The sequence below is a fragment of the Argiope bruennichi genome, chromosome X2 (genome assembly GCF_947563725.1).
Source record: "Argiope bruennichi chromosome X2, qqArgBrue1.1, whole genome shotgun sequence".
Classification (NCBI taxonomy): Eukaryota; Metazoa; Arthropoda; class Arachnida; order Araneae; family Araneidae; genus Argiope; species Argiope bruennichi.
The window spans coordinates 59,605,204-59,632,672 of NC_079163.1; the positions used below are offsets into that span (position 1 = coordinate 59,605,204).

Below are 27,469 nucleotides of genomic sequence, written 5' to 3' on the forward strand. Positions count from 1 at the left end.
AAAAAAATTACTTTCTAGTAAACTAAAAAAGATAGGCTTTTGAAAATTTTTTTGGAATTCGTTATTCTCTTACTCTTTTTCGCTTTAACTTTTTTCTTGGTTTTACTTTCTTAGCGGTTTCATTTTGATATTTGAGTAAAGAAAATATTGCCGATTTGATATACATTATTTAATTTAATTCTTATTTTTTATTATGTATTAGATAAAGATAAATCATTATTCAATTCAAAAATACGTCTTTCTTAGGATGGGTTTTTAAATATCAAGGAATACTTTATCCTCATATAATGAAACACCGTGTTTTTTGTTCTTTCATATACAAAGTTTTGCAATTGCCAAAAATTTCAAACTCGAAATAACTATATTTTACACTTCCCTGAGTTTATTTTTATTATAATGTCTGCCTATTGGTTTTTGAACATGATAACAAGAAAATGAAATGAATTAGAAAGAGGAAATTAGTTATGCGACCTTTTCATTAAAATTGTAAATTCTAATCAAATTATGATCGGATTCCGTCAATGAGAAGACGGTCCTACCATTCCTAAAAGGGACCAGGGTACAAGAAATCTATGGTGACTTAAAATATTTTTATAGACAAAAGTAAAAGGATTCAAAATAAGAATTAAACAAATTTGATGCAAAATGTACTGATTTAAATATGCTTATTTCATATTGAATGTGACGTACAACTCTTGCAATAACTGTAGTGAGTAGCATCATAATTAGAAAAAATTAACAATGTATTGCTTTTAAAGCAATCGACCACGCGGCTTCAGAGGAAGATAGCTGTTTTCACACATGGCTCCGTTTTTTCTTATTGTATAATCCTTAAGAACTTTCAGTAGAAGCACAGTGGAATGGTAATTCAGCATGGTCATTTCCAAATGTGTGAAGAAAATGGTGGCTATTTTTCACGGGAATGAAAAATCAGGATCAGCATGCTAACCATTTGTGAAGTTCGTCCGGGGGCTTTACAATCATACTTTGGCGCATCCTCTTGCAATGACTATCTTACGTCCCTTTTACGTCCAGGAATTTCTCTCGTTAGTTTAGTTTATTATCGTCCCATTTTTAAAGCAACACTAGGACTATTTTGAGATAACCGAATTTGGGATTTTTAAGCTATTTTGGGATTTTGAACCACGGTCAGATGAGGAGGACGACGCTTGAGCTGGCATCCCTTTTCCAAACTTCCGAACCACATCAGCGGGAGGACTTAGGAGTTCGTTAAAAAACTTTTAGAAACATGGTTAAATAAACTAATTCTTGCATTTTTTTTTTTTAAACATATAAAAGGAAAAGTGAGTGTTTAATTTTTGATGACGATGGGAGGAGGGGGGGGGGCTCTTAGGTTGTGGGGACCGCGTGCGTTGCATTTATTGCATTTACCGAACTCCCCTCTCTACTCTCCTAAATGGCCGGTTCTGATAGGAAGTGTTTCTGTCTACTGATCTTTCGTGACTGCGGCAAGAGAAAAACAGAAGAAAGGAAGTAAAATAATGATATTTGGCATATAATTTTATCATCAAAATTACCAAAGAAATCTCTGTTAATGAATTGTGAACAAAATGGAAATTTAATTTTGTTCGGAAAATTATAAGTTTATAATAAATTTCGGACCCAATAAGCTCAAATAAGTACTTTTTTTTTTTTTTTTTTTTTTTGCAACAAAGTTTACAGAAAAAGTGTCATTTTGTGTACATATATGAGAAAGTTAAAGCACTGGCTTGAAAAGAAACTACATCTGAAATGGCTGTTATTTAATTTTCCTAAGATGCTTTGTTTCGTAATTGCAATAAATATTTAAAATCTTAAAAGGTGTTTATATTTTAGCTTTTGCAATTTTTATTCAACAAGAACATCAATGCTCAAATGATGAAAAGGAAAGTGTGAAGGTTATCAAACAATGCATCTGGTTTGAAATGACAAGAAATATGAAATTTCTTTGCAGTTGTGAATAGATGTGTTCCGAGATCATCAGATCACGAGAAGACCGGTATCTTTTGTCTGTGAATGAATCATATTTTTACTACTGACCTTGCTGCAAGGCAATTTCTGTTTCAGAAAATAAACAGAAATAAAAAATTTCCTCAGTCATTTGCCATTTCAGCTTCTTACCTTCTAAGATATCGATTGAAAATATGTAGATCAATTTTTTACGGCATATTGTAAGAAATTTCAAAATTAGTTCATTTGAATCCCACTTTTTGATGGACATGGAGTCTAGTTTTGAGAACACACTAAGAAATTTACTTGTGATTATTTAACAGCTGCTCTAACAATGACATCAGAAGTCAATGATTATAAAAACTTGAAAACTGATCAAGACACAAGGATGCGTAAATATTTCAATTAAGATAATTTCTGTGAATATCTGTCATTTCCAGTCCATTTTACTCACTAGCCATCTGTTTCATTTTATAACTTTTTGTTGCCAAATATTTTTTTTTATTTTCCCCAGTAAATTTATAGTTGCATTTGCCTATTTTTTGATTTTTTAGGAAATTCATTTGTTATTTCCTTCCAATTGCTTGCTGTCAATTTATTAAAAAGTTTTCTATTGATTCGGTACGTACATTTTATGCCTAATATTGACAAATTTTGAACGTTATTTGCAAATAAGGAACATTGCTGATGAAAATGCAAGTCAGTATCTTTACTAAATTAAAAGCATTATATTCGAATACATTCCCAAATTTATATGTATCCTATAATAAATTATTTCTTAATATCAGGGTAATGGAATGATAAAAAACAATAATTGTATCTCTAACTGATCTTTTTTCATTAAAAAATTCTTTAAAGAACACAGATATTTTTTCAACAAAGAAGAGATGAATTAATAATCTACGGGAGAAGTTTCTCTTCTAGTAATAAATATTACGTATACTTTTATATATAAAACATGATATCTAGTTCTAAGATTTGGTACAGCCTAGTTATATTTTGCTCTTGAGCCTTAACATTTAACAGTTCTAAGATATTATTTTCTTGACATTTGAATGTTAGAATTTCGTGATTGGATATTTATGAATTTGATTATGAAATAAAATTGTTCGGTGGAGAGAAAGATTTTATAATGTTTCTTTGGAATTTTATATAATGCCTTTTCAATACATGAAGCAATAATTTTTGAAGCACATTAAAAATCCATCGCAAGACAATTTTAAGCCTTTCTTTTCTTTACTTTCTGCGTAAGAAATGGTAAAATGAATAGATTATAAATTTCAGCTACAATAGTCTATAAAAGCAAAAGAACATCTCTAAATAAAAAATGAAAAATAAAAATTATCTCTTTAAGATGAATTTATTAACACTATTTTCTTTCTGAAAGTTTAAATAGTAAAATAGCCATGTGAGGTATTTTTAAGGCGGGATTATAACTCAGTAAGCAGCGCATGAGTAGAAAGGCTGAAAAATGCTGTTCAGCCATGCCAAGTACTTGTCCCAACTGGACAACAACACGCCGCTGTATTGTATTTCTTTCTTACTGCCCATGCGTTTGTAGAATTTGGTGGGTTTATTTTGACATTGAAGAAATTGATCACTTATCATAGATTTATTCCGGCATTTTTTGCTCTTTGTTTTTTCTGATGCAAGGTTGCGTTTAAAAAAATTTTATTTGCCATTTTTTTCTATAGTTTTCCAAATTTAAGTATGTTGACCTTTTTCTTATTATTTTATCATGTTTTTTTTGTGTGTAAATATCCTCTATTTCAATACGATACGCAGTAAAAAAGAAAAATACAGGGACGCCAAAACGGCAATTTATAGCCAAGCATCAGAATCTATCTTATGAAATTGTGGCAAACAAAAATCAGTTCCTTTCTACGCATGCTTACTGACCGTCTTATATCTGCCCGAGTCTAAACCCAACTTTATACTTGATATTTACTGTCCGAGTTCATTTTAGCATACCAGTTTTTATTCCCCGAGAGAAGCTTCTGCCTGTGTAGTGCCCCCATTTGAAGGCTTTTAGAGAGAAAATACAAAAAAAAAAAAAAAAAAAAAAAAAAAATCACCGAATTAACACTATTTGATCGAGAATCTAAATGACATCTTAGTTTCTAAAAATCAATTCATGCAGATTGCATTTGATTGGGGCTAGAAATGTCTTTTATTCTCCTTAGACTGTCGCTTCAATGGAAGGATCAAAAATTGATTCTTAGTCTTCTCTACGCTCATTGCCTTTTTTTGAATTGAGAAACCAAATGGAATGTTTCCTCTCGAGTTTCTCATATAGTGTGTTTTATGAAAAGCTTCGTAGTACAGTGAAGACAATAAAATATAAATTTGAACCACTCCCTTTTGGTTTCAAAATTTGACACGTATTTTCAAAATGGATGTCAAGACCATATAATCGAATTTCATTTATAAAAAGTTTTTCGTTTTTAATTTATCTCAGGGACAGTCACCCCTTAGGCAGATTTGATTAAAAATTTTATGCATAACATCAGTTAGGGGGATAAAATTATATACAAAATTTTGTCCATCTGGCTTGTGGCAGTTTTGAGTGACCGGTTTCATAAACAAGCCTACGAATAGAAACAGAATTTTTTTGGCAGATTTTTTCAAAAATGTAATGGAAATCTACAATTATAGTGTAGAGACCACATGCCTGATTTAATTGTTTTAGCTCGTATCACTTAACATCATTCTAAAAATAGTATTTTTGTATTCAGGGAAAATTAAAATGAAGAGATTCATCCTGAATTTTTGAATGATTTCAATACTATCTCTTTTTATACATCATGCACGAAAAAGTAAAAACAAAACAAAACAATATATTCTTTTTATATCCGTACAAAACAAAAAGATTAATGCATATCACTTATAATGCAGAGTGGCTGAGTAAGAAATACCAAGAGAATTCTCTTCTTTCTGATGTCTTCAGGTGATAATTTTCTTCAGTTTGCATTGATGTCATTTAAGGTTCAACTAAATTGTGCAGTTGTTAACAGCTGATTTTAGACTGATAAATGGGAAATAAAATTTTTAGAAGCAGACATGTTTAGCAGAACTGGAAAGCAGACACTCATTATGAATATTTAATTACATGTTTTAAATTCTGATTGTTATGAAATGACGATGAACACTTGAAGTAAAGGATTCAATTTGAGAAATGTATTCTTGCTTTCTATAAAATTAAATATCTAGGATTATGTAGATAATCCATAACAAATGTTGGTAGTTTTGGCCTTGATTTATTTTTTAAAAAAGTATGAACCATTTTGAATGGGAATTTTTATTCGTATACCATGAATGCAATTGTAACTCGAATAAAACTCATTTTATCAACATAATGAGATCAGATTTGAGTTGTTTGAAATATTTTATTCAAAAAATACAAATATTATTTATATACATATATGTTTCGTATTACATATATTTTAATCAAATCTGACATTTTATGAATACTCTCTTTATATTAGGACTAATTTTCTTTAAAAAATGTTCTGGATCAAATACCCAATTAGAATTACAAAAAGTGCAAGAAGAAATATTTTAAAAACCTTTATTGAATTTTCATAATATTCGTAATCCCCTCTCAAAGGTTTTACTATTCTTTTCTTCCAGTCCAATATAGCCTGCCTAGCCCCTGGCCAAGGATGTGGTCCCTGGAGCCTGTACTGGTAAGGCAATGATGGGCCAAAGAAAAGAGTCCAAAACAACACCGGATCCGTAAATAACATTTTGAAAAAATTTGGCTTGGCTCCGATAAGAGAATATATCTCATCCAAGTATGGAATATAATCAGCTTGAATGGTGTGGCGTTCTGAATGCGAATATCGCTTAGCGTTTTCTATTTTCTTCTTTTGTATATCAGCTTCCATCTCTTCCCTTGAAGGAAGACTAACTTTTCCATTCATAGCTAAAACGGCGAATCGAGCTTGAGCCTCCCCCGTAGGAAAACCAGCTCCGACCACTTGCACTAGGCCGCAAATGGCAAGTGTCGGATGTTTTAGGTGAGGTGGAAAAATATATTTATACAAATGGACGTGGTTATTTTTGACTGTTGTAAGACTATCATGAAGAAAAGGAAATTTTATTTTGTAACCTGTCGCAAAAACTACCGAATCACATTCAGTAACCTTTTCTTCCCCATCAAAGATCACACCGTTTTCGACAAATCCTTTGATATTTTTCCGAACTGCAACAGTTCCACTGAGAAGTTTAATGGGCAGAGAATCGCTGATAGTTGCATGTTGACTCCAGATTCTGTGTTTGGGCTTTAAATTGTACAATTTATGATCAAAACGCTGATTAGTTACTTGTTCGCAAAACCAGCAGACAAGAGTGTAAGGAAGAGTTTTAAACAAAATATCGAGAAACCTTCGTTGAAGCTGGATATCTATCGGAAAACCCCATGGTCCCACTCGAGGTAACACCCAAGCTCCTCGTCTTGTGCTTAAGTACACCTACAAAAAAACAAAAAAACAAAAAAAAAAAAAAAAACAGATTCAACAATTTTTCAATTATTGGTAAATTTAAAAAAAATAACCAAATTTTAAGATGATATTTCTAAAGAAAAATATTTATAAATGCTTCATTACGACGAATTTTTAAAGACACACGCTTTTCCACTTCTTTAAAAAAACTGGAAACCTTCGGCTTAGCTATCTCTCAAACCAAGAATATTATGAAATATTTTATAAGTAAAAAGGAGCAGAGAATGAATTAAGTAAAATTATCCGAAACATGATTTTTTGATTTTTGTTGAGAATAATCGGATATAGATTGTTTAAATTATCAAACCGATGGCAGCCAACAAAAGCATTTTTATTTGGCTATAGTTGTATCGATTTTCTCAGGTTGCTGCAGAGCAAGGATTTCTTTGAAGAAAGGAATTTGTTAAGATTTTCGTCCTCTCTTATCAAAAGATGCTTACTTCATCTTCAAAACAATTGGTGGCACTATGAAATCATAGCCTTAATTCACTTTCAAACTTCCTCTGTTGATAAGGATAAATCTAATGATTATTTATTTACTATCACAAGTTTTTTTTTTTTTTCAACTTCGCCTTTCTTGAAAAATAAATTAAATAATTTTATGGAAAACATAAAATTTAAAGAAATAGTTTAAAATATTGTATATAAAACTTAAAAACTTGTAACGGTATTCTTTATACTGGCATTTATTCATTTAAAATCAATTTTTATTTGCACGTTTCGCATGTTATCATATAATTTTTAAAAAAAGAAGTTTCAATATTTTTCTGCACAAGGAAAAGCAGAGAGGTTTTAAAAGATAGTATAACCCTTTAATGATTCTTATATCATTGGTCCGAGAGCAAATGTTTTAGTTTGAATGATCAAACATCGAAGGAATATCTGAGCCATTTTTATTATTTATTTGTAGGGATGTTCTTTGCATTAGAAACTCATTTAAGAATTAAAAATGGTAGAAAACATTTCTTAGCTGTGCTATAAATACTTCAATCGCTTCAAAAAATTGAATTGACAGTCATCTCAATTTTAAGACATGGATATGTTGGGATATTATTCTACGGATCCTATTTCATGGATACGAAAATAAAAACAACTGTTTACTTCAACGAAAGAGAAATAAGAGATAAATTAATTGCTTTATTTTTTTGCAATATGTTTATAATATTTTGTATGTTTTTTACGCAATTGCTTTGTTATTTATATTAGAATTTTTTAACCATAACATTAGCGTCACCATTTTTGACATTTTCAATTCATTAATATTTGATGAGTAATGTTCTTTTTTTATTATTTTACTTCTTTTCGTCTGATTTGAAGGACAAACAAATTTTAATTTACCAAAAGACTGATTTTCAATTACACTTATTTATATCGTTAAAAAATGTAAATCGTATTCGGTAGAGTTAATCTTCACTTATATTGATTTTTGTATCATTTCCTCATTGAGAGTATAATCCTTCACATTTTGAGAATACTTTTGATTCTTGAAGATATATTGTAACGAAGAACATAACAGAAAATCTGAGCATTTATTTTACCTACATTATTCGTATATAATGGTTTTAGTAGTTATTTGAAAGTAGAGTTATAACAAAAGCAGATATGTATTACAAATAGCAGAAACAGATTTATAAGGAAAACGTTTTTTTACTATTAAAGATTAATTTGAAATCTTTTCTTTAATTCATTCAAAAGGTGATGTGTTTCTATAAAATTGCTGAATCTTTTTCGGTCTTGCATTATTATAAAAAATTCACAAAATTAATTTCGGTAAATTCTTTATTAATTTGGCATGCAGTATATTAAAGGACTATGTTTAAATGCACGTGGTACACACACACAAAAAAAATAAAATAAAATAAATGGACATAAAAATGTAAATGGAAAGACCAGAAAAGTAAAAAAAAAAAAAAAAATTCTAAAACTGATTTTGGTATTTTTCAGCTTTTTAACACTAAATAAATTGTTGAAATGAGAAGCCTCTTTTCGCAAATTGCATAATAAATACAATTTACAATGTTTAATTTTAAAATGATAACCAACCTTATATTTTGGGTTTTTGATGGATTTCAAACTTTTCTTTATTGTGATGTTTAAATGCTTAAATATTGACATCCAATTTTTTTTAATTTCTACTTAATTAGTAATCAATCATGCAAATTAACGTGACTTTCTTCTACTTGATGTGACTTTGCAATAAAGAAGCATAACATTACTTGTTTGGCTACTGTACTGATTTCCACAGCTGCATCCATTCCTGAGTTGCCCACTCCTACAACCACAACAACTTGATCATCAAATGGATTGATTTTCTTTAAGCTGTGCGTATGTATAATCTTTCCCTTGAATTTTTCCATTCCCGGAAAAGAAGGCCAATTGGGATAGACATGATGGCCAATGCAAACCATAACACCATCAAAAATTTCCCGAGTCTCGATTCCAGTGATGGTATCTTTTGCGACGACAAATAAGCGTCCAGTTTCTTCATAATCATCCGCCATACCAACCTGAAAGTGATAAATACCATTTCATTTTATGCTTAAAAAGAATATTATTTTTTAAAAAAATTCACTAAAAATTCATAAAATTTTATTTTAAGTAACTTAAAGAGTTCCACAGTTCTAATTAATATACATTATTTCGTACTTTCTAAAATTTGAGATACTGGAAAATCTTGCAGGAAGAATTATATATATATGAAGATTTGGATACTTGTGATTTGTAACCAAACTAATATGTTTACCGAAAGCTAAATATTCAATTCAATTATTCTAGTATTCTAATATTATTCTATAATTATTCTAATATTCAATTATTCTAGTTTTCTCGAAGTATGACAGAATTATGAAAAATCAATTAATGTAACTAAATTAGCATACTGTTGTCCAAGCAAAAATATCTTACAAATCTTCTTTAAACATGGCCGCTGTTGACTCCAAATAAATTGAAGCAGAAAATATGAGAAAAACTTATGCTAAAATTTAAAAATAATAAAAATGCGATGCTATTATAGTAATGGTTGATTATTAGTTATCGATTATTAGTAGAAATCAGAAGAATAAAGCGAAGCTCTAAATACAGCTTATGTAATTAATTCTTGTAAATAATTTTAATTCTAATTTATAAAAATTAGAATTAAAATTATTTGAGATCTATGGGTTTATTGGAAAATATAATGTGTCAAATAATTCCTTGTAGCATTTTTTTTCCCTAAATCTCCAAAAGTTGGTTAATGATTTCATTTGGAATTTAAATTGATAATATTCTTCTTTTGAACCAGAATGAAGTAATATGTGAGAAAATAGGTGCCCTTTTAGGTATTTAAGAATGCATGAATTACTATTATTATTAATTTTACATTTAATTCTTTAACATAGTAGTAGAACAAATGATGAATCAAGATATATATAAAAAACAATTCCTTGAGATATAGAATTTTACCTCAATTATTTCTTTGTTAAGTTGAATATGCCTTTCAAGATCAAAAGCTTTTGCGTAATTGGTGATGTAATCATTCACTTGTTTATTATGCATGTAATTTGGATAGTCCTCCTTAGGTGGGAAGTCGCTCATTGCACCCATTTCTTTACTATTATTTATAACTGTAGATTTCATAACTGATGCCAATCCATCGATGTCATCATCATGGTACCTCCACAGACCGCCAATATGACTGGTTTTTTCGAAACATACTGGTTCCATTCCTTCTTCTTTTAGGCATTTAATAGATCCAATGCCCATAGGTCCTGCACCTATTACAGCGTATCTTTTTTTAGCCATTTTTTTTCTGCAAGAAATAATTACATCTCATATTCGAATCATAAAAATAAACATGATATGTAAAATGTATACACATTTACAAGGTGTACCTAAATGAATAGGAGATTTTTTTCGATAGTGGCATTGTGTCTAATCAGTGGGTTAATACGTTTTACCAATAAAGCTTGGAGGGGAGACATTCCGGTTGCTGATGTAAAAAAGCGACCCTTCTGTCAAGAGGTCAAAGAAGAGCTGTTCAGTTTTTTTTTTCGATGAAAAAGGATCTCTATAGATCGCCTGGCTTAAACAGGGATGAAATAGCTAAAGCTGAACAAGCTTTAGCAACTTGTTGCAGTACTGTTCAGTACTGCAACAACTTGCTAAAACCTGAATTAGCCACCAAAAATAAGAGCGCTAAACTGCAGTTAGTCAAGAAGAATCCTCATTTGCAAATAAAATTATGACTGGTAAACCTCAAACATCACATCCTCCATACTCCATATGAGGCTTCCACATCTAGGCCCTTTAAAAGATCATTGAGAAGTCAGCAGCTCATCTGTTACTATAAATGCAGTATATCGTGGAGTCTGTCAATAACTATGAGTTTTCTACATATGCCAGTAACAAGTATATTTGGCGTCATGTTACACATGAAAGATAATTCAAATATTTTTAATTGAAATTTTTAAAAATATAATTCGAGACTCCTTTCCATTCGGACGCATCTTTCTATTTTCCAGGGAAGATCTGATACCACAATACTTTTTAAAAATGCGATCCTGGCTGCATTCAAAAGATTTTATCTCATTTAGACGCTTTTTCAAAATAATTGATAAAAAATAAATATATTTTAGGAAATGAAAAGAAATTTGATATTAGAACGGAATAAATTTCTGCTGTATTTTAAACAATAGCAGGATTCTGTTTACTTTGAGTAACTAAACGGAACAAGAAGAAAAAATACTTTAATTTCCATAATATAATGTCACTTAAATTATTGAGATTAATACCGAAACATTTTTTCCAAATCAGTGAAAAATTATAAATACAGAATGCTACAAATGACAATTTAATATTTATGTGAAATTTTTTTTATTTCTTTTTGTTTAATTACCTCCAGATCGAATTCTGCGGGCAATCCATACTAAATTGCATTGCGAATGCAGTTAGATACTTTTTCGTCCTATTTGCGGAATAGTATGTGTCAATGGTCTCAGTTACGTATTGAAAATGCTGCAGGATTGAAATGCGTGTTATGAAAAAATTAGAGAAAGACCTTTTCCAATTGAAAGAAGAAAAATAATATTTCAGCATTTTGATCTCTTCCAGTATCTGTTTTTATGAGAAAGTATAGTAATTGTCAAAGCTTCGAACTCCAGATTCTGGCGCTTCAGATCTTCCCGAGTTCGAGAAACACATTTTTGGTATTATGTCTGTCTGTGAACACAATAACTAAAAAATGCTTTGAGCTGGAAGGATGAAATTTAATATATTTTTTGACCAAATATGTAGATTCTTATTAAATTTTGAACAAAATCCATTTACAGGAATTCTTTTTCATTTACAGGAAAAGATTCGTTATTGACTTCTGGATTGTAGTGAAAGAAGAGTGTTAAAAAAAAAAAACCTCAGTGTTAAAGCAATAAAATATTTTATATCACTTACAAACACAGAGCTTGTAGGAAGAGTATTCAGGTCTTATGCGTTAAGAAACAAACATCACAAAAAATTTGGAGCAGTTCCAGTCATGAGATTATATTTGTGCCTTCATTTGATCGTAACTTCATAACAATAAGCTTTATAAAAAAAAGGTTAAGCATTGCATAACTTTCGACTCTACTTGAATAGCTGATTACCACGATGAGTAATTGCCGGATTTCATCTTTCGATAATGCAAAATTATTTCAGTGTTGCTTTCACTTGTTTTGAATTTGAACTACTACTATTGCAAAAAATAGAATAAATGTATAATGAAAAAATAAATCTACAGATGTCATTAAGTTATTTAGAATTGTTCAAAGCTTAAGTTAACATAAACAGTTAACATAATTGATAAAAAATTAGTCTTGACTGATGGCTAGAGGGCGATTGTCAATAGAGAGTACTCAAAAAAAAAAAAAAAAAAAAAAAAAACTAATAAAGGGATATGGGAGAAAAAGAATAGAGACTTACAGTATTGGAGAAGAAATGCAAAACATAATGAACAAAACTGAGTGAAAATTTTGAAATAATATAAATTATAACTTTATCACAATTTGAAGCTTAAAAATATTTTGCAACAGAAAAAAAAAATGAAATTTTAGCAAATATTAATCCCTTCGAACCAACTGGTCGTTAATGGTGGCTGTGATTAAATAAAATCAACTTTTATATTTCTGAATGATATTTCTATAGGAGGGAAATGCATACATTAAAAACAAATTTTTCAATTACATTAATAAAATATTATATATTATTAAAACACAAAGAGCTTGTCCCTTCACAAGTTTTCCTATAGATTTAATAATATTTTGGCACTATTTTATAACATTATAACATTTATTTAATAATTCTATAAGAAGATAATTCTTAAAGATATTGTAGTTAAAGATAATTTTCTTGAGTGTATTTAAAGATACTAATTATGTTAAACGAAGGACTTAGCATGCATATGTATGTTCGATAGTAAAAATGACAGCGTCAATGTAACGTTCCCCATCTAGAAAATTAACGAATATCTTGATCCCTCCGTCGCATAAGTACTTTGTTTTTGTTTGTCTTTTATAACACTAGAGTAAAAACATGAGTGGATAACATTTAATACTATAAGATAATATTTTATAAAAAGTCGGACAATTAAAAAGCAATGAGACAAAACTATTTAATTAACAAATAAATTGTGTTTGGAATGCCCAAAACGTTGCTGCTTCTAAAAATATCAATTAGGAGAAAGAAACAACAACGCTAGTTATAAAAAATCCGGCCATGAGATTTCGTCAAGGCCGACAGGTACTCATAAAGTGACTATTTCCGTGAGAAACCAGAATTATGTCTAAAGATTCAATCCGTCGCAACTCAAAAATCCCGTGAAATTTAATGTCTTGGAAAAATTAGTAAATATATGCACAAAATTTATGTTATTAAGTACATATTAGATAAAATGGACTAACAAGGTATATTAAGAAAAATCCTCGAAAAGGCTTTTACAATAATGTAAAAAGAATGAGAAAACATACCCTAGATTGCAGAAGACAAAAAAATCTCACGAAGTAACACCTGCAAAAAGTAAATAAACGCTATTTAGATGAACATCGCGATTGAAATTATTACCGCTCCTTAACTGCAAAAAGCACGTCCTTACTGCGCAACTTCCTTTTGCATTCTCAAGCTATCTATTAATTCAAACAAAAACAAAAAAGCATAGAAGAAGAAATAAACGTGTTTCTTATGGCTAACGGGCATTTCTTATGTTAATGTCAGTTAAATAGTCTTACTTTGGGCAAGTGTTATTTCATTTGGTTTCACTACTTTCTGCAAACTGGCGTAAATTTCACTTTCCTTACATATTCTGTTTGAGGATTGCACATATCTGTTTGTGGATTTTATGGATATGAGCTTATCGGTTCGTTTCTTCTAATATGTACTTAATGACATGCATTTTGTACTATGCTTATTAATTTTTTGAAGCCTTCAATTTCGCTGAATTTTTGAGTCACGTGAGGTCATTTATTAAGCTTAAGTCTGACATTTCACACACACACACACACACACACACACACACACACACACACACACACACACGCGCACACTAATTAAAACTATGATAATAACTTGAAAAAAACCCAGATAAAGTAGTAGTAGACTCTTCATACACTATTGTGAGAGTAACCTGAAAAATAAGCAAAAATAACAGTTTCTGTGACGCCTTGTTACACATCTATGACGCATTGTCCTCCCTGTTCCTCCTTGGAAAAAAAAGGACTCTCCAATTTGCAATCGTTTAACTATTCTGTAAACACACTTTTAAGAAGAATGCCAGAAATTCAGATGATTCAGATATGTGATTAGCAAATTTCATGATGATTGGACGATGAAAGTTTAAGATAAGTTAAGATAAGAAAATTTAAGTTAAGTCATAGATGTGTAACAAGGCGTCACAGAAACTGTAATTTTTGCTCATTTTTCAAGTTACTCTCACAATTGTGTATGAAGAGTCAGTTCAGAATTCAACATTCTAAAACCGGTAGTGTAGAGAATAACACAATAGCTAGCATCCATGCAATATTTGTGGAGTCCGTCAACTGATATAACAGTTACATGGACAATTACATGATCCACATCTAGAATTATACAATAGGTAAAATCAAATCCTTCTTTTCCGAAAAATGCAATTTCGACGGACAAAACTTTCTTTAATGATATGACAAATATTTGCACATGGAAATTTTTCTGTATTTAATATTTCATCTAAATTTGTGATCTGTCCTTCTAAATTTAAAAATAAACATATCCATGCAAAGGTCATAGAAAGAAAAGTGAAACTTTGTGCATGCACTGATGAATATAAGATAAACATTTTACTGATTGATAGTTTTACACTATGGGGCACTTATAAAAATGTAATTTTTTAAACTTTTTACCATCAGTCTTCACAGAAGCCTAAGAATTTTTATACAATTTTTATCTTATTTAATGAAACGTTTTAATTGGAAGTATATGCACTGGTGCAATATTTAGGGAAATAAAAGATTGTTCCAACTTTTTTGTGATACTTTGTACAGAAGATAACAATAAAACATGTGAAAATCACGATGAATCTAATTCTTAATCTAAACAATTAGTCAAGTAAAAATACATAAAGTTACATCTTATAAACTAGAATTAATAGCACTAAAATAAAAATACTTACGCACTATCTAAAAGTTATAAAAGATTCAAATAAGAACAAAGTAAAATAAATAGAAAAAGTCAAAATATAACTCTTAATTCACGCATATACACAAGAAAGAACACATAAATTTGCATCATAAGAACTCAAATTAAGAGCCCAAAATATAATAAAGTAACGTAAATATTATTTTAAAGTGTCAATAAATCTAAATAAAGAACATATTAATCTGGTGTTTACAAATTAACATAAAATTTAATTTTAAAACATACTTCGAAAGTTACATTTGCATATCTCTTCAATTTTTGATTTTCTATCGATTCATTTTTACACCCATTTATAAACAGAACAAATCTCTTGAAGTTCTGAAGTGTTTTGAAATAAATATTCTATGGATTATAGATAATCTCTGACGAGTTGGTGATAAACCTTGGAGCCAGATAGACAATAATATTTCCTTAAAAGGGAGTAAAGTTAAAAATAGAGATAGGATCGAATGTAAAACAATAGAATTGTAGTAAATATGATTAGCATTCAATGAGGATTTTGGAAACTAATTTTTAAAATTTTTAATTTTGTGTTTTTTTAATCTATGTTGGTTTGATACTTCTTTAATCCAATTTCAATAAAAATGGCTCCTTTAGGAACAATTTTTGTTATGTCTTTAAAAAGAAAAAAACCATGTTGTAAGGATTGCAATATCGTTAATTACATAAGAAAATATTTTAATTTTGACGTTAGTACAGCCGATCTATGCTCCGGCTACATTTACCCTCTCTACGTCACTAATTCATTAGAGTTAATGATTTAGACCTTGATATTAAACTATTAAAAGGCTGTTAGGCGTAGTCACTCTAAAAATTTGATTTTTGATGAAGATAAACTGTTATTTTAAAATCACATAATTCTAATTTAAATGAAGGTATTATTCTATTCCAAAACCCATTTTTGATCGGAAATTACAACTTCTTTTCAGTGATTTATCTAAAAACGTGTCCTTTTAACTTTTCAAAACCGTTTTTATTTTATGTCTACAATAATTAGAAAGGAAATTAAAGACATTTTAATAGTACAAAACAAAAAATCTAATTTTTTTGAAATATTTAAAAAATAATTAAATTATAAAAATTTATACAATTTATTAAATTTTTGCATAAATACCATATGAAAAAAGAAACACCTTACTTCAACTATCATTATTTAAAGAAAGCCTCCGAACATAGATGGATACCTTAAAATAATTACATATTATTTATTTAATTACATGTTTATATTGAAAAACAAATTACTCTCCAAATCTATGTACTTGAAACAATTACCATTTTCTAATGAAACGTACAGCTATAAATATATAACAACCATGAAAACCAACTGAATCATTCATTCACATTCAAAAGGTTTTCGAATATCATATATAATTCATGATATACTCATTCTAAGAAACACAGAATGTTCTTTAACATTAGCAAACTGAAAAATTAAAAAAAAAAAAAAATCTCCACCAGAAAGTACAAAGATATAACAACGCTTATGTAACTTCTAAAGTCACGTCTAACTGTAATGTTATTCAGTAATTGCATTATTTAGGTGATTAAAAAGCACATATTGAAATTAATTATAGCACAGAAAAGAAGATAATTTAATGGATATAAACGGTTTTATTCTAAACTTAAGGAAAATTACTTTGATTTTATTTTCTTACGAAATGCGTAACTTAATAAATATGTTTATTAGAAGTTTTGGCAACCACCGAAATAATACATATACACACAAAGTCAACCACACGATGAGTCTAATCCAAAAATAAAAGTTATATGCTTAAGATCTTCCACACAGAAAAATAAAAAAATAACATCTAATAATAATAGAAATATTCACTACTTTTAACAGTTTAAGCACAGATTGTATTAACAAAAAATAACAAATTGTATTAAAAAAATAAACTTGGGCAGTGCAAGGTTTGAGGGCCGCTTTAAAAATCATAACTTGAGAAATTGAAATTTAACATATTTATGTTTAATATTTATCTAAATGTTTCTTTGAAGTTTTAGATATTGCTACAAATTAAAAAAACAAAGCATGTAATTCCGGGTTACTTTCAAGATAGTCAGTTTCAATACCTTACATATCAAAGCAATTTTAATTTATATTTAATATTAAATACAATGGAACAAAAATAACAACACTTTTTAACATAATCTAAATACTATAATAATTCCATACCTGTTGATTTACGAGTCACGCAACCAACTGCGAATAGGGGAAAAAGGGAATAAAATAATCTGCAACAGAACATGAAGACATGAAAAAAAAATCTTAGAAAAATACTCTGAAATTTAAACGATATTTGGATTTAATTTCAATAAATTCAAATTTATGAATGACCCTAACAAATGAAATGGAAGCACAAATTTAAATTGTTCTGAAATTCCTACTATTTATTCTTAAGTAACTACGTAATTTTTCAATTTGATGATTTGGTTTTGCTTAAGAGTACGTTTATCATTAGTAAAGAGTGATGTTAATTTAAAAATCACAACGAAAACTTTTATGAACTTCATAAACATTTGCAAATGCTGTCAGCGTTTTATTGAGTTAGGAATAATAAGTATTTATCGAAACGCTAATAAGATGTTTCGTACTATTTTTCTCATAAAATGTTATTTTCAGAGAAAATTTTCTGATAATCTCTCAAATTCATTAAAATAAAAATTTATGATCTAAATTGTGATGTTATACATATTATTTTGCAAAGAATTTGCGATTTCTAATTTCCTTCATTATTAGAAAATTAAATGTCATTCAAAAGTAAGTTAAAAAGAAGTCGCCAACTAATATTTCCTACTGAATGCTTTTTTTAAAGAAAAAATTTCAAATAAAATTTTAGCATTTAAAAACCATATCACTCTCACCACCCCGAAAATCTACCTGTTATAGCTTTTGAGGAAAGGTGAATTTTGTTACGAAATTAATGAACAATTTAATTTACGAATTACGTTGTTAGAAAATTTAGTGTTATGAAAGAGCAAAACGCAATTACGAAAAAGCAAAATGCAACTAGATCTGGCACATTTTAATTCACGGCTGTCTCCTAATTTATCAAAATAGACAGTTCAGATTTCAAGTAGTTCTCACGTACCAACGCCAATTCCTGAGAGCCGGGATATATTAGTTTTATATAAAAAATAATGCATGGACAAAGTACAAATAAATTTATCAAAGTATTTTTCTTTAAAATTACCAAAATATCCTTTCAGAAGAAATCAGCAAACTAAAACTCATAGTTACCAAAAGTATTTTCATTCATACCGTGAACATAACACTATTTAATATCTGGATACTATCCCTTAACATACTTATTTGAAACTAATAAAAATAAACTATAGATTTTACAATATTATTTTTGATTTCAAGAATTAAGATATTTTTCACATATTTATTTAAAACTAATGAAAATAAACTATAGATTTTACAATATTATTTTTGATTTCAAGAATTATTATTTTACCTGAATTATATGAAAAAAATGCGTTTATAATTTATTTATTTACTGGTAAGTAATATTTTTTGAAATACTACAAAACGCCAAAATGCTCATTGCTTTCTGATTTTTAAAATGCATATCAACATCATAAATAAATAATTTATATCAAACGCAGTTTTACAGTTTTGCTGCAATACATTCAATTACATGAAAAACTACAACCTTTACCAGATTATCAAATACAAATTAGCTTATTTATATAATTTACAGACATAATTTATCTCTGTTAAATTATGCCAATATAAACATATCAGCAAAATTTCTCTCTTTTTCCTAAAAATTTGATGCGCATGATGCATTTTAAAAATATGTTTGAAATACTCATAATATTTATGTTTAAAAGTATAAAAGTATGTGTATAACTTTAAAACATACTTAAGGAACCTGATTTACTAAATTTTTATTGATTAAATTTTGTTAAAAATTCCTTTTGTGCTATATCTCTTAAAAAATATCAAAACAGAATTGAGACAGATATCAATAAAATTTTCACCTTTTCCGAGAACATTGTTAGTAAATCATTGTGAAGTTGCCTAAGCTAAAATTCTGGAACAAATTTTTAAATAATGAAAATTCCTTTTAAATACTGAAAGCGGATTTGCTAAAATATTCCATCTAAAGAATAATATTCCATTAAGACCAACGATGATTTTAATTTTGTGACTAAAACAGTACGTTTAATAAAGAATGTTTTTCCATCAAACTTTATACTAGGGAATGAATCAATCAAACATAATTTTTTAAGTTAAAAAAACTTCCTCAAGCGATAAAAAATAATCATTTTTACCGTTTCACGTTGTTTTGAAGTCAGCAATCGCTTCAATATTCATTTTCATTGTGAGCCTCACAAGGATAAATCATAAAGAATTCGGAGGTTTTTAGGGAAGTTTCTCGCTCTTTCGTAAATGACTTTGTTTGTACCATTTCGTGATTAGTTTTTGATTATCTTTTTTATTAACTGATAAGTTACTTAGAATTGTGCTCGTATTTAAATAAGATAAATCATAATCGCAACTTTTCTTCATGGCCCACATGATGATTAGTAACATACTTTGCACCTTTTTTTCTTCACCAAACTGCTCAAAACACTGGAGGTGAAAAGTCCATAATAGAAAGAAATAGAAATTCAATTAACAAAAACATCACGTTGTCAAGTGATGTTTCACTTCTATCTAAAAGTTCAAAGACCTGTAAATTGTAGGTGCGCTTTCTTGCAAATATGTGCTGAAGAACATGAGAATCTCGAGGTTACATTAAGAAAGATGAATGAAATTTTGTTATGCATTCTCAGAATACAGAATATTTCTAGGAAATTCAAAACAGAACAGTTTTTTAGGAAAGCAATTTGTCAACTTTCAATAATTGTTCTAGAGAGTTAGCTTCGGATCGAGATTTTTGTAGTCATTTAATATATGTAATCATTGGCTCAATTTGCAATCAAATTCTCTAAATTTCATTTTATTTCTTTCAGGATAACTCTTCAAAGGCTCATTTAATGCCAAGTTAAAATTTAATTTGGGCTGAAACAGCATGAATAGACTTGATTGATCTCAATTCTGATAGACGATTATTTCGGGTGTTCTGCAGTCGTCTGGGTGATGTTTTTATTTATTTTAATGCCCCAATTCAAATCTATACTTTACTTTTTATGTCAGGAAGGCACATTTTAACTTCGAGCAGAGGACAAGTAAAAATACAAAAATTTTCACGAACTTGGGGACATTTGATCTTGAACACCCTATCAGATTCCTACAAACGGCGGACCTACGGTGGAATTATTTTTCTCTGCACCTGAATAAGGAAGGATCATGAAAGCAGAGAACCTTATGTTCGTGATAATTTTGAAAGACTCGATAAATTTCTCAGGTTACTTGAATTACGTTCTCATGGCAACTAGAAACACAAGATTTTTTTTGAAACCTGTTTGTCATCAATCTTTTATTCTTAGGCTTGAAAAAACAGCTCCATTCGGCATTTTTGCATAATCTACAATTGTGTCAAAATTTTATTCTGTAAAACTTTGTCTTTTCACTTATATGTACAACCTTCGATTATCTGTTATAAATATTTATTAAATCATTTGCTAATCCCATATTGCAACTTTCGCAATCCCATATTGCAATTTTCGCCTTTGATAAATTCGCAATGAAAATCAGTGACATTTGTGATAGATCCGATCAGTTGAAATCTCTATTAAATACCTTTTATGATCGCAACAAATTGACATTTAAATTGAAGGACGTAGATGTTTCTATCCCTCAAACGGAGTAGTTGGTGAATTAAACCCTTCTTTTCTACTTGAGCAACCGACGTGTTTGGTTACTGATACATTAAGGAAAGCATTTCATTGCTCTGGATCTCTATTATCCATTTCTGGTTGATAATACGGTGTTAATAGAGAAAATGGTAAACTTATCTTCAAATAGTAAATATAATATAAAACTAGCAAACATTATTAAGAACACAGTTAAAATATTTTTAATTACTCTATAGTTTTCTATGCATGTTTTTTTTATAATTTTTTAAATTAAGATCCGCAGTCTTCTTGATTAAAGATTACATATGATTCGAAATTTTTAAAATGTAAACAAAGTAGATATAAAAATGTTTTATTTTATTTTGCCATGTTACTAGAGTATTTGTTGCATACACGAGGTGGTAGAGTTAAAAAGAAATGGCAAGCACATTATAGACGTTTGTAAAGGTAGCTTTCGTAGTAAGAAGTATTTGAGTTAGAGCTATTACACTTATAGATGAGCAATTTTTGAAACTTGAAATGGAATCCCAGAAGAGCCGAAGATTATTTTCTTTTTCTAGTAGATTTTTAAAAATACAATTACAGAAAACATGTTACTCTAAAAAATCTAAGTATTTTAGATGAAATAATGCACAGGAAAAACAAAACAAAGCGACGAGGAAACTCATTATAAACCAATTACTTATGTTAAAATATTCCTATATGGAAGGGGAAAAAATACATCTCGAAGATATAAGAATGAGAAACAAACGGAAAAAAGTTTAAGTAACAACTAAGCAAAACAAGTTTATTGCTGGCACGGATCATTGGAAGTTTTATTTTTTCAACCTTTCATGTAATAGCTTTAAAATTACAGAAAAATTTTGAAAAAAAAAATTAACTGAGACATTTAATCATAAAATAATATCTGGTGAATAAAATATGATCACTGAAACCCATATTTCAAGCAAAAGTTTGTGTTTTATATAATTTTAAGGTTGAAAGAAGAGAATTTGTTCATTTTCATTGAATTAAACAAGTAAAAAAATATGCTTTCTATTATTAAATCTTAATGAATCAGCATTTTACTTATTAATTACTAAACCTGAATCGAAAATAAATATCACTTACATTCTTGTCGGAATTCGGGCCTACCAGGGACTGAAATTTTTATGTAGCTTTCGAATGTGTTTCATCATAAAACAGGCCGAGAAAAGCAGTTGGAAGGGCGAGATCTTGAAGCAGTAGAACAGAAGAGTAATTACCGAAATTGATATGTAGAAATTTTTAGCATTCTTAAGTTCTAGAAATATTGACTAAATGCAAGCAAACCTTCACTAGATCATAACTTACGTACTAAAAATAAACATTATAACAAGTAGAAGCAAATAACAGTTACGTTGAATATGTAATTTTTGGAGGGCATTAATTATGTACAACAAAAATAGCACCAAGACAACAATGTCATTTCCTTCCTATTAATAACTCTAAATTTTTAAAGTTCTTTACTTTTTGACGCAAGTCATTTTTTTTATCTTGGTTCAATTATTACTTAATTATAATGTCTGAGTATTAATCCCCGTTCCGACAGGAAAATTCTGGACACAAGTCTAGAGGCAGGCACATTTTACTTTCTTTCCCCTCTCTTGTGATTTTACGGGGTTCTTTGACGCCTGTTCCTTTTATCGACAATTTGCGGGAAGCTCCGGACCGATGTCCACAGACGGGGGTGGTCCAACAGTGGGTCAGTTAACACATTTATGACCAAATCCGTAAGGCCACGTGTCGTCGAAACACGGCTTTAGAGATATGAACTTCCCTTCAAATGGTAGATAAGGTTTGTCAGTTTCACATGCATTGTTTTCTTCTACAACGTTCATATCAAACAATTAGCATTAGACAATTCTGTTGTTCTGATGCCGAGAAAATGATAGCGCGTGTTTCTATTGACTTTCTGTAAAGTTCGAAGCATTAACAAATTTTCAAAATCTTTACTGGTTTTCATGCCTTCCTATTTCAAATACATTCATGGACATAATTTTGAATCCCTTTTGGAATATGAATATGGTTCCGTAATTGCATTATGAATTATCGAAGGTTTTACTTTTTACTTTATACGGCCAAAAACTCAAAAAGGCAATGAGCTTGAAAAATTAAATTAGATATATAGTCTTTTTATATAAATTACAGATATCAGTCAAATTTTGTCAGTCAAATCTCCGATTTCATAGGAATTCGACAGATAAAAATAATTTTGGCAAATTAAACTCTATGACATCAATTTTTAGATGCTCATCGCAGTACTCGTGTAACAGTATACAGCGCTTCTTGTACAAAGGAAGGGGACATTATGGAAATAAAGGTATAACTTATTATCTACTGAAAAAGTTTCTGAATTTGGTACAGAATTTTTAAAGTTTTTCCTTATTTCAGCTCAAAGATTCCAAGATTCTATATAGATCTCTTGAAACTGATGAATTTTATAATTAAATTGAATAATTAAGAATCAAATCGAGTAAATAATCTAAATGAAATGTTTAGTTTAGTTTAGCTATGTTAACGTCCCGTTTGAAGCAACACTAGGGCTATTTTAGGACGGACCTCGTAATTTTGAACCGCGGTCAGATGACGACACCTGAGCTGGCACTCCCCTCTCCACACGACACCACACCAGCGGGAGGACGTTTGGTCATGACGGATTTAACGTGCAACAGACCCCCTTACACGACGGTTCTTCGGTGGAGTCGGGTCACGAACCTGAAACCCTCCGGTTCCGAAGCCGAGACCTTACCACCAGGCCACCGCGGCCCTATATGAAATGATAAATTTTCTTTTTGTAAAACAGTGTCAAATCTTTAAAAAATTCCATTCAAATTCAAAGATTTAGATCTATTTTCAACTGTGTTTATCCTTTAGTTAAAAAAACAAAAAACACTCAGCCGACAGCTGACATTTTAGGATTTTAACAGAGACGAACAAAGATTATTTTGAAACAATGTTAAATTTTTAATATGCCTATGGTATTTAGAATCATGTATAAGTGCATTCTATGAAAAAAGAAACACTGTGTTCATTAATAAATTTGTCATTGAAATTTAATCTGCAATATTCTCACCAACTTTTTTTCGATAATGAAACCATGACATTAATAAAAAAGTGCTATCAATACTTCATCTGTAATCTTGTTAATCAAAACAATAGCTTCTCTTGCAACTTTAGATTCCCATTTCCTATATTTGTCACGAGGAAAAAACCCGAGCTGTTAAAGGAGCATTTTTAAACAAGATAATATTTGCATAGAGGTATTGAAATATATATGTGTATATTTTGTAACCGTATTCATAATTATGAATAAAAAATAAATTTTTCTTAGTTACATTTAATATTGCTATTATCTTGACATGTTACAATTGCTAATATCACTTTCTGTTCATAAATAACACGAATAGAAATCATATTTTCAAGACAAGCAAGCCTTTTGACTAATCTTGTATCTTCATTCTTGACTAGCAAAAGTTACTGCTATTTTGTTATATCCTGGCACTATGATCAATCAAACTTATATATAGCTCACTGCGAGACGAAATTTAAATGTTAAAGCAAAAGAAAAGGGTTATTTCATTTTAAATGGGTATTCTATGGTACTCTATGGTACTTGGGCGAAACTGAATTACAGAAAATTCGATGAAAAACCGTTTTCTACAAAGCAACACCTCATTTAAAAACAAAGGATCAAAGAAATGTAACCTTTTAATTTGCAATGGAAGCTCAGTAGAAATTCAAAGTTACTTTTTAGGGTAAATAATTTTTAAAGTAACACATTTACTGCGAGAAATATATTTTATTAAGCAATTAGCAAATCTGATACTCAAATTTTGTTTTAATTGCCACTGGAAAACTCTCAGACATAACTAAATTCAATTGCAAGTATGGATTTTATATGTGTTCATATACAGTTTGAAGTATATATATATATATATATATATATATATATATATATATATATATATATATATATATATATATATATAAGTATAAATATTATCTTTTGATATTAAAGCTTTTAAATAAGTAACTTACCAATTATACTTTAAAGTTACATAGCAGATGGCTAGTTTAAATATGAGGTACGTCACTTTGGGGTGCAGCAAAGAGCTCATAAAGTGGTCAAACTAGTATATGAAATTCTTTTATGAAAATTCTAACTTTTTATTATGTAGCCGTTGTGATGAGGAAACTCAGTCAAATTTCCTTCATTTGTAATTGAGAATAAAATCCGAATAACACGTAAATGATTGATATTTAGACGAAATTTCTTTTATTCGGAAAAGGACATGAATATAAATTGAGATACTCATGATAAAGAAGATTATAATCATTTTTTATAGGAATTTCCTTCTGGGTTTGCAGATTTCGTACACATATCCGCTATTCGCCATCCAGAAAGAAAGCAGCGTTTGTAATTATAAAGCTGAATTTGGCCTTTGATCCTATGCTCATAAATGTTGATAGTTCTTTCAAAGACAATAAGAAATTGAATTCGATTTGAACATATTTCATGTTCAGTATAACTAAATTAAACTATAGCAATATAACAGAATAATAGAAAAAAAAAAAACTTATAAATTCCTTGAAAACATTTACTTACAGACATCTGTCTATATGCACTATTACAGTTCAAACAGGCGAATTAATTAACAAGGCGATTCTAATATCGATCTAACGCAATGAAGTCCCCTAAGTTCTGATACTTGCTCGGCGATGCTCACTCTCTACAGAGGGGCCACGGTGGCCTGGTGGTAAGATCTGGGCTTCGGAACCGGAGGATTTCAGGTTCGTGACCCGATTCCACCGAAGAACCGTCGTGTAAGGGGGTCTGTTGCACGTTAAATCCGTCATGACCAAACGTCCTCCCGCTGGTGTGGTGTCGTGTGGAGAGAGGAGTGCCAGCTCAGGTGTCGTCCTCGTCATCTGACCGTGATTCAAAATTATGAGGTCCGTCCCAAAATAGCCCTAGTGTTGTTTCAAACGGGACGTTAATATAACCAAACCAAACCGAACTCTCTCCAGAGAGTGCGAAGAAAGTGCAAGGTTATCGGGAATAAGTTGCTACACTTAAGGGAGATCTCATTTTGAATGGATTACAGCGAGGAGAATTTCCTTACTTTCTATTTTTGTTTATTATTCCTTTATTATTTTTGCTTATTTTATCTTACGTTTTAATACAATAAAAATGTCATTGTGTTGCAAAAAATTTATACACTATTTTTTGAAGTCCACGAATTATACTATCGAAAACGTTGTAAAAGTCAGTTAACTTTTAGACACGCAGAAGTGTAGGAACTAAGTATCAGTTCTTAGAAGCTATTGAAACATTTGGTGTGTTTATCAGACAGATGTAAGAAAATTATTGAGAAACCATTTTCTATGGAATTTGCAGGCTAAGACGGTCCAAACTCAAGGAGAGACTACAAATTTCAGTTAAGACTGTCCAACAAGGATGAATTTCTCAAAGACAAATTGGAGATGCATAATCTTTTAACGACCCACTTATCGGATTCGGTGTAAGGCCCATAGTGGGCCAATAGGGAAATCAAATGTAAAAAGTAGTATGCGCATGCGTCACCCAAAACTAGAGCGGACACAGCAAAAATTACAATTATAAAATTCACTAAACTGTGAAAAATGCAAATATTCACTCAAACGCTCAAGAGCAAATATTTAAAATAAAAAAAAGACAGTTACAAAAAAGAGCCAAGAAATAACATAAAAAACAGGAAACACATAACTAACAATAAATAATTTTTGAAGCAAACATTTACAAATGCTATACCGAAAGTGACAGTTTTAGGCATAATACCAAACTCGCACCACTAAAAACGCAAAAAAACCGAAGGGTTTCTCAAAATCATTTAAAACCTTAGAACATTGAAAACTATCAATTACTCAACCACCCAGGTGCTAAAGACCATGACATTCCAAAAACCATACCACCTGGAGTCTGCAGAACCCAAGTAGCTCGTGAAAACTCAGCCTGTGAGACACACCAGCATTTTTAATTGATCGACTTTTGTGAATTTACAGATTTATATTTTTATAATCAAGTAAAGCGTATAAAATTTATAAAATGCAGAATGCACGAAATATAAAGTATGTAAAATGTATTAAATATAAATGTAATATAAATATATACCAACCCATCTACGATACAATAAAATTGATTTCATATAAAAACAAATTCAAAATGACAGCGGATATAAAATATCATAATATATGCCTAAATACAAGGTGGTCAAAATTAAAACACCCCTACTTTGAGCTCTTTATACAGCGAACTATTCAATGTAAAGGCTCCAAAATTGTTGAACATACTATTCAAGACATAGGGAGACGGATTACGCTCCCCCCCAAATAGTTCCAGAAGCACCGATCGATAGCGCTGTACAACAGAAAACATGCTAAAAAGTCACATAAACCCCACACAAAAAACATGTGGTATGGAATTTTTCCTTTCTAATTTCTGTTGCTCATATGAAAAAAAGAAGTTCAAAAAGTGAAGAAACTGAAACTGTAATTGTAACTGCGATTTCGCGCTGTAAGCACAAACATTT

At 29.7% G+C, this 27,469-nt stretch overlaps 1 protein-coding gene across 8 annotated transcripts in view; it reads right to left on the reverse strand.

The window, feature by feature from the left end:
• Positions 1 to 5,322: 5,322 nt before the first annotated feature.
• Positions 5,323 to 27,469, reverse strand: part of LOC129960910 (flavin-containing monooxygenase 5-like) — a 41,794-nt gene continuing 19,647 nt past the window's right edge. The window contains exons 1-5 of one of the 8 annotated variants that reach the window (XM_056074631.1): positions 19,410 to 19,551; positions 17,302 to 17,360; positions 9,894 to 10,239; positions 8,669 to 8,959; positions 5,323 to 6,422 (exon numbers count right to left, since the gene is read on the reverse strand). In XM_056074631.1, coding sequence (XP_055930606.1) covers positions 5,448 to 6,422; positions 8,669 to 8,959; positions 9,894 to 10,232 — 1,605 coding nt within the window. In that variant the 5' untranslated portion in view covers positions 10,233 to 10,239; positions 17,302 to 17,360; positions 19,410 to 19,551 and the 3' untranslated portion in view covers positions 5,323 to 5,447. Of the gene's footprint in view, positions 6,423 to 8,668; positions 8,960 to 9,893; positions 10,240 to 13,426; positions 13,580 to 14,062; positions 14,143 to 15,350; positions 15,465 to 17,301; positions 17,361 to 19,115; positions 19,262 to 19,409; positions 19,552 to 27,469 lie in introns of those variants that run through there. The other 7 variants (XM_056074635.1, XM_056074634.1, XM_056074637.1 and 4 more) reach the window with 7 other exon arrangements.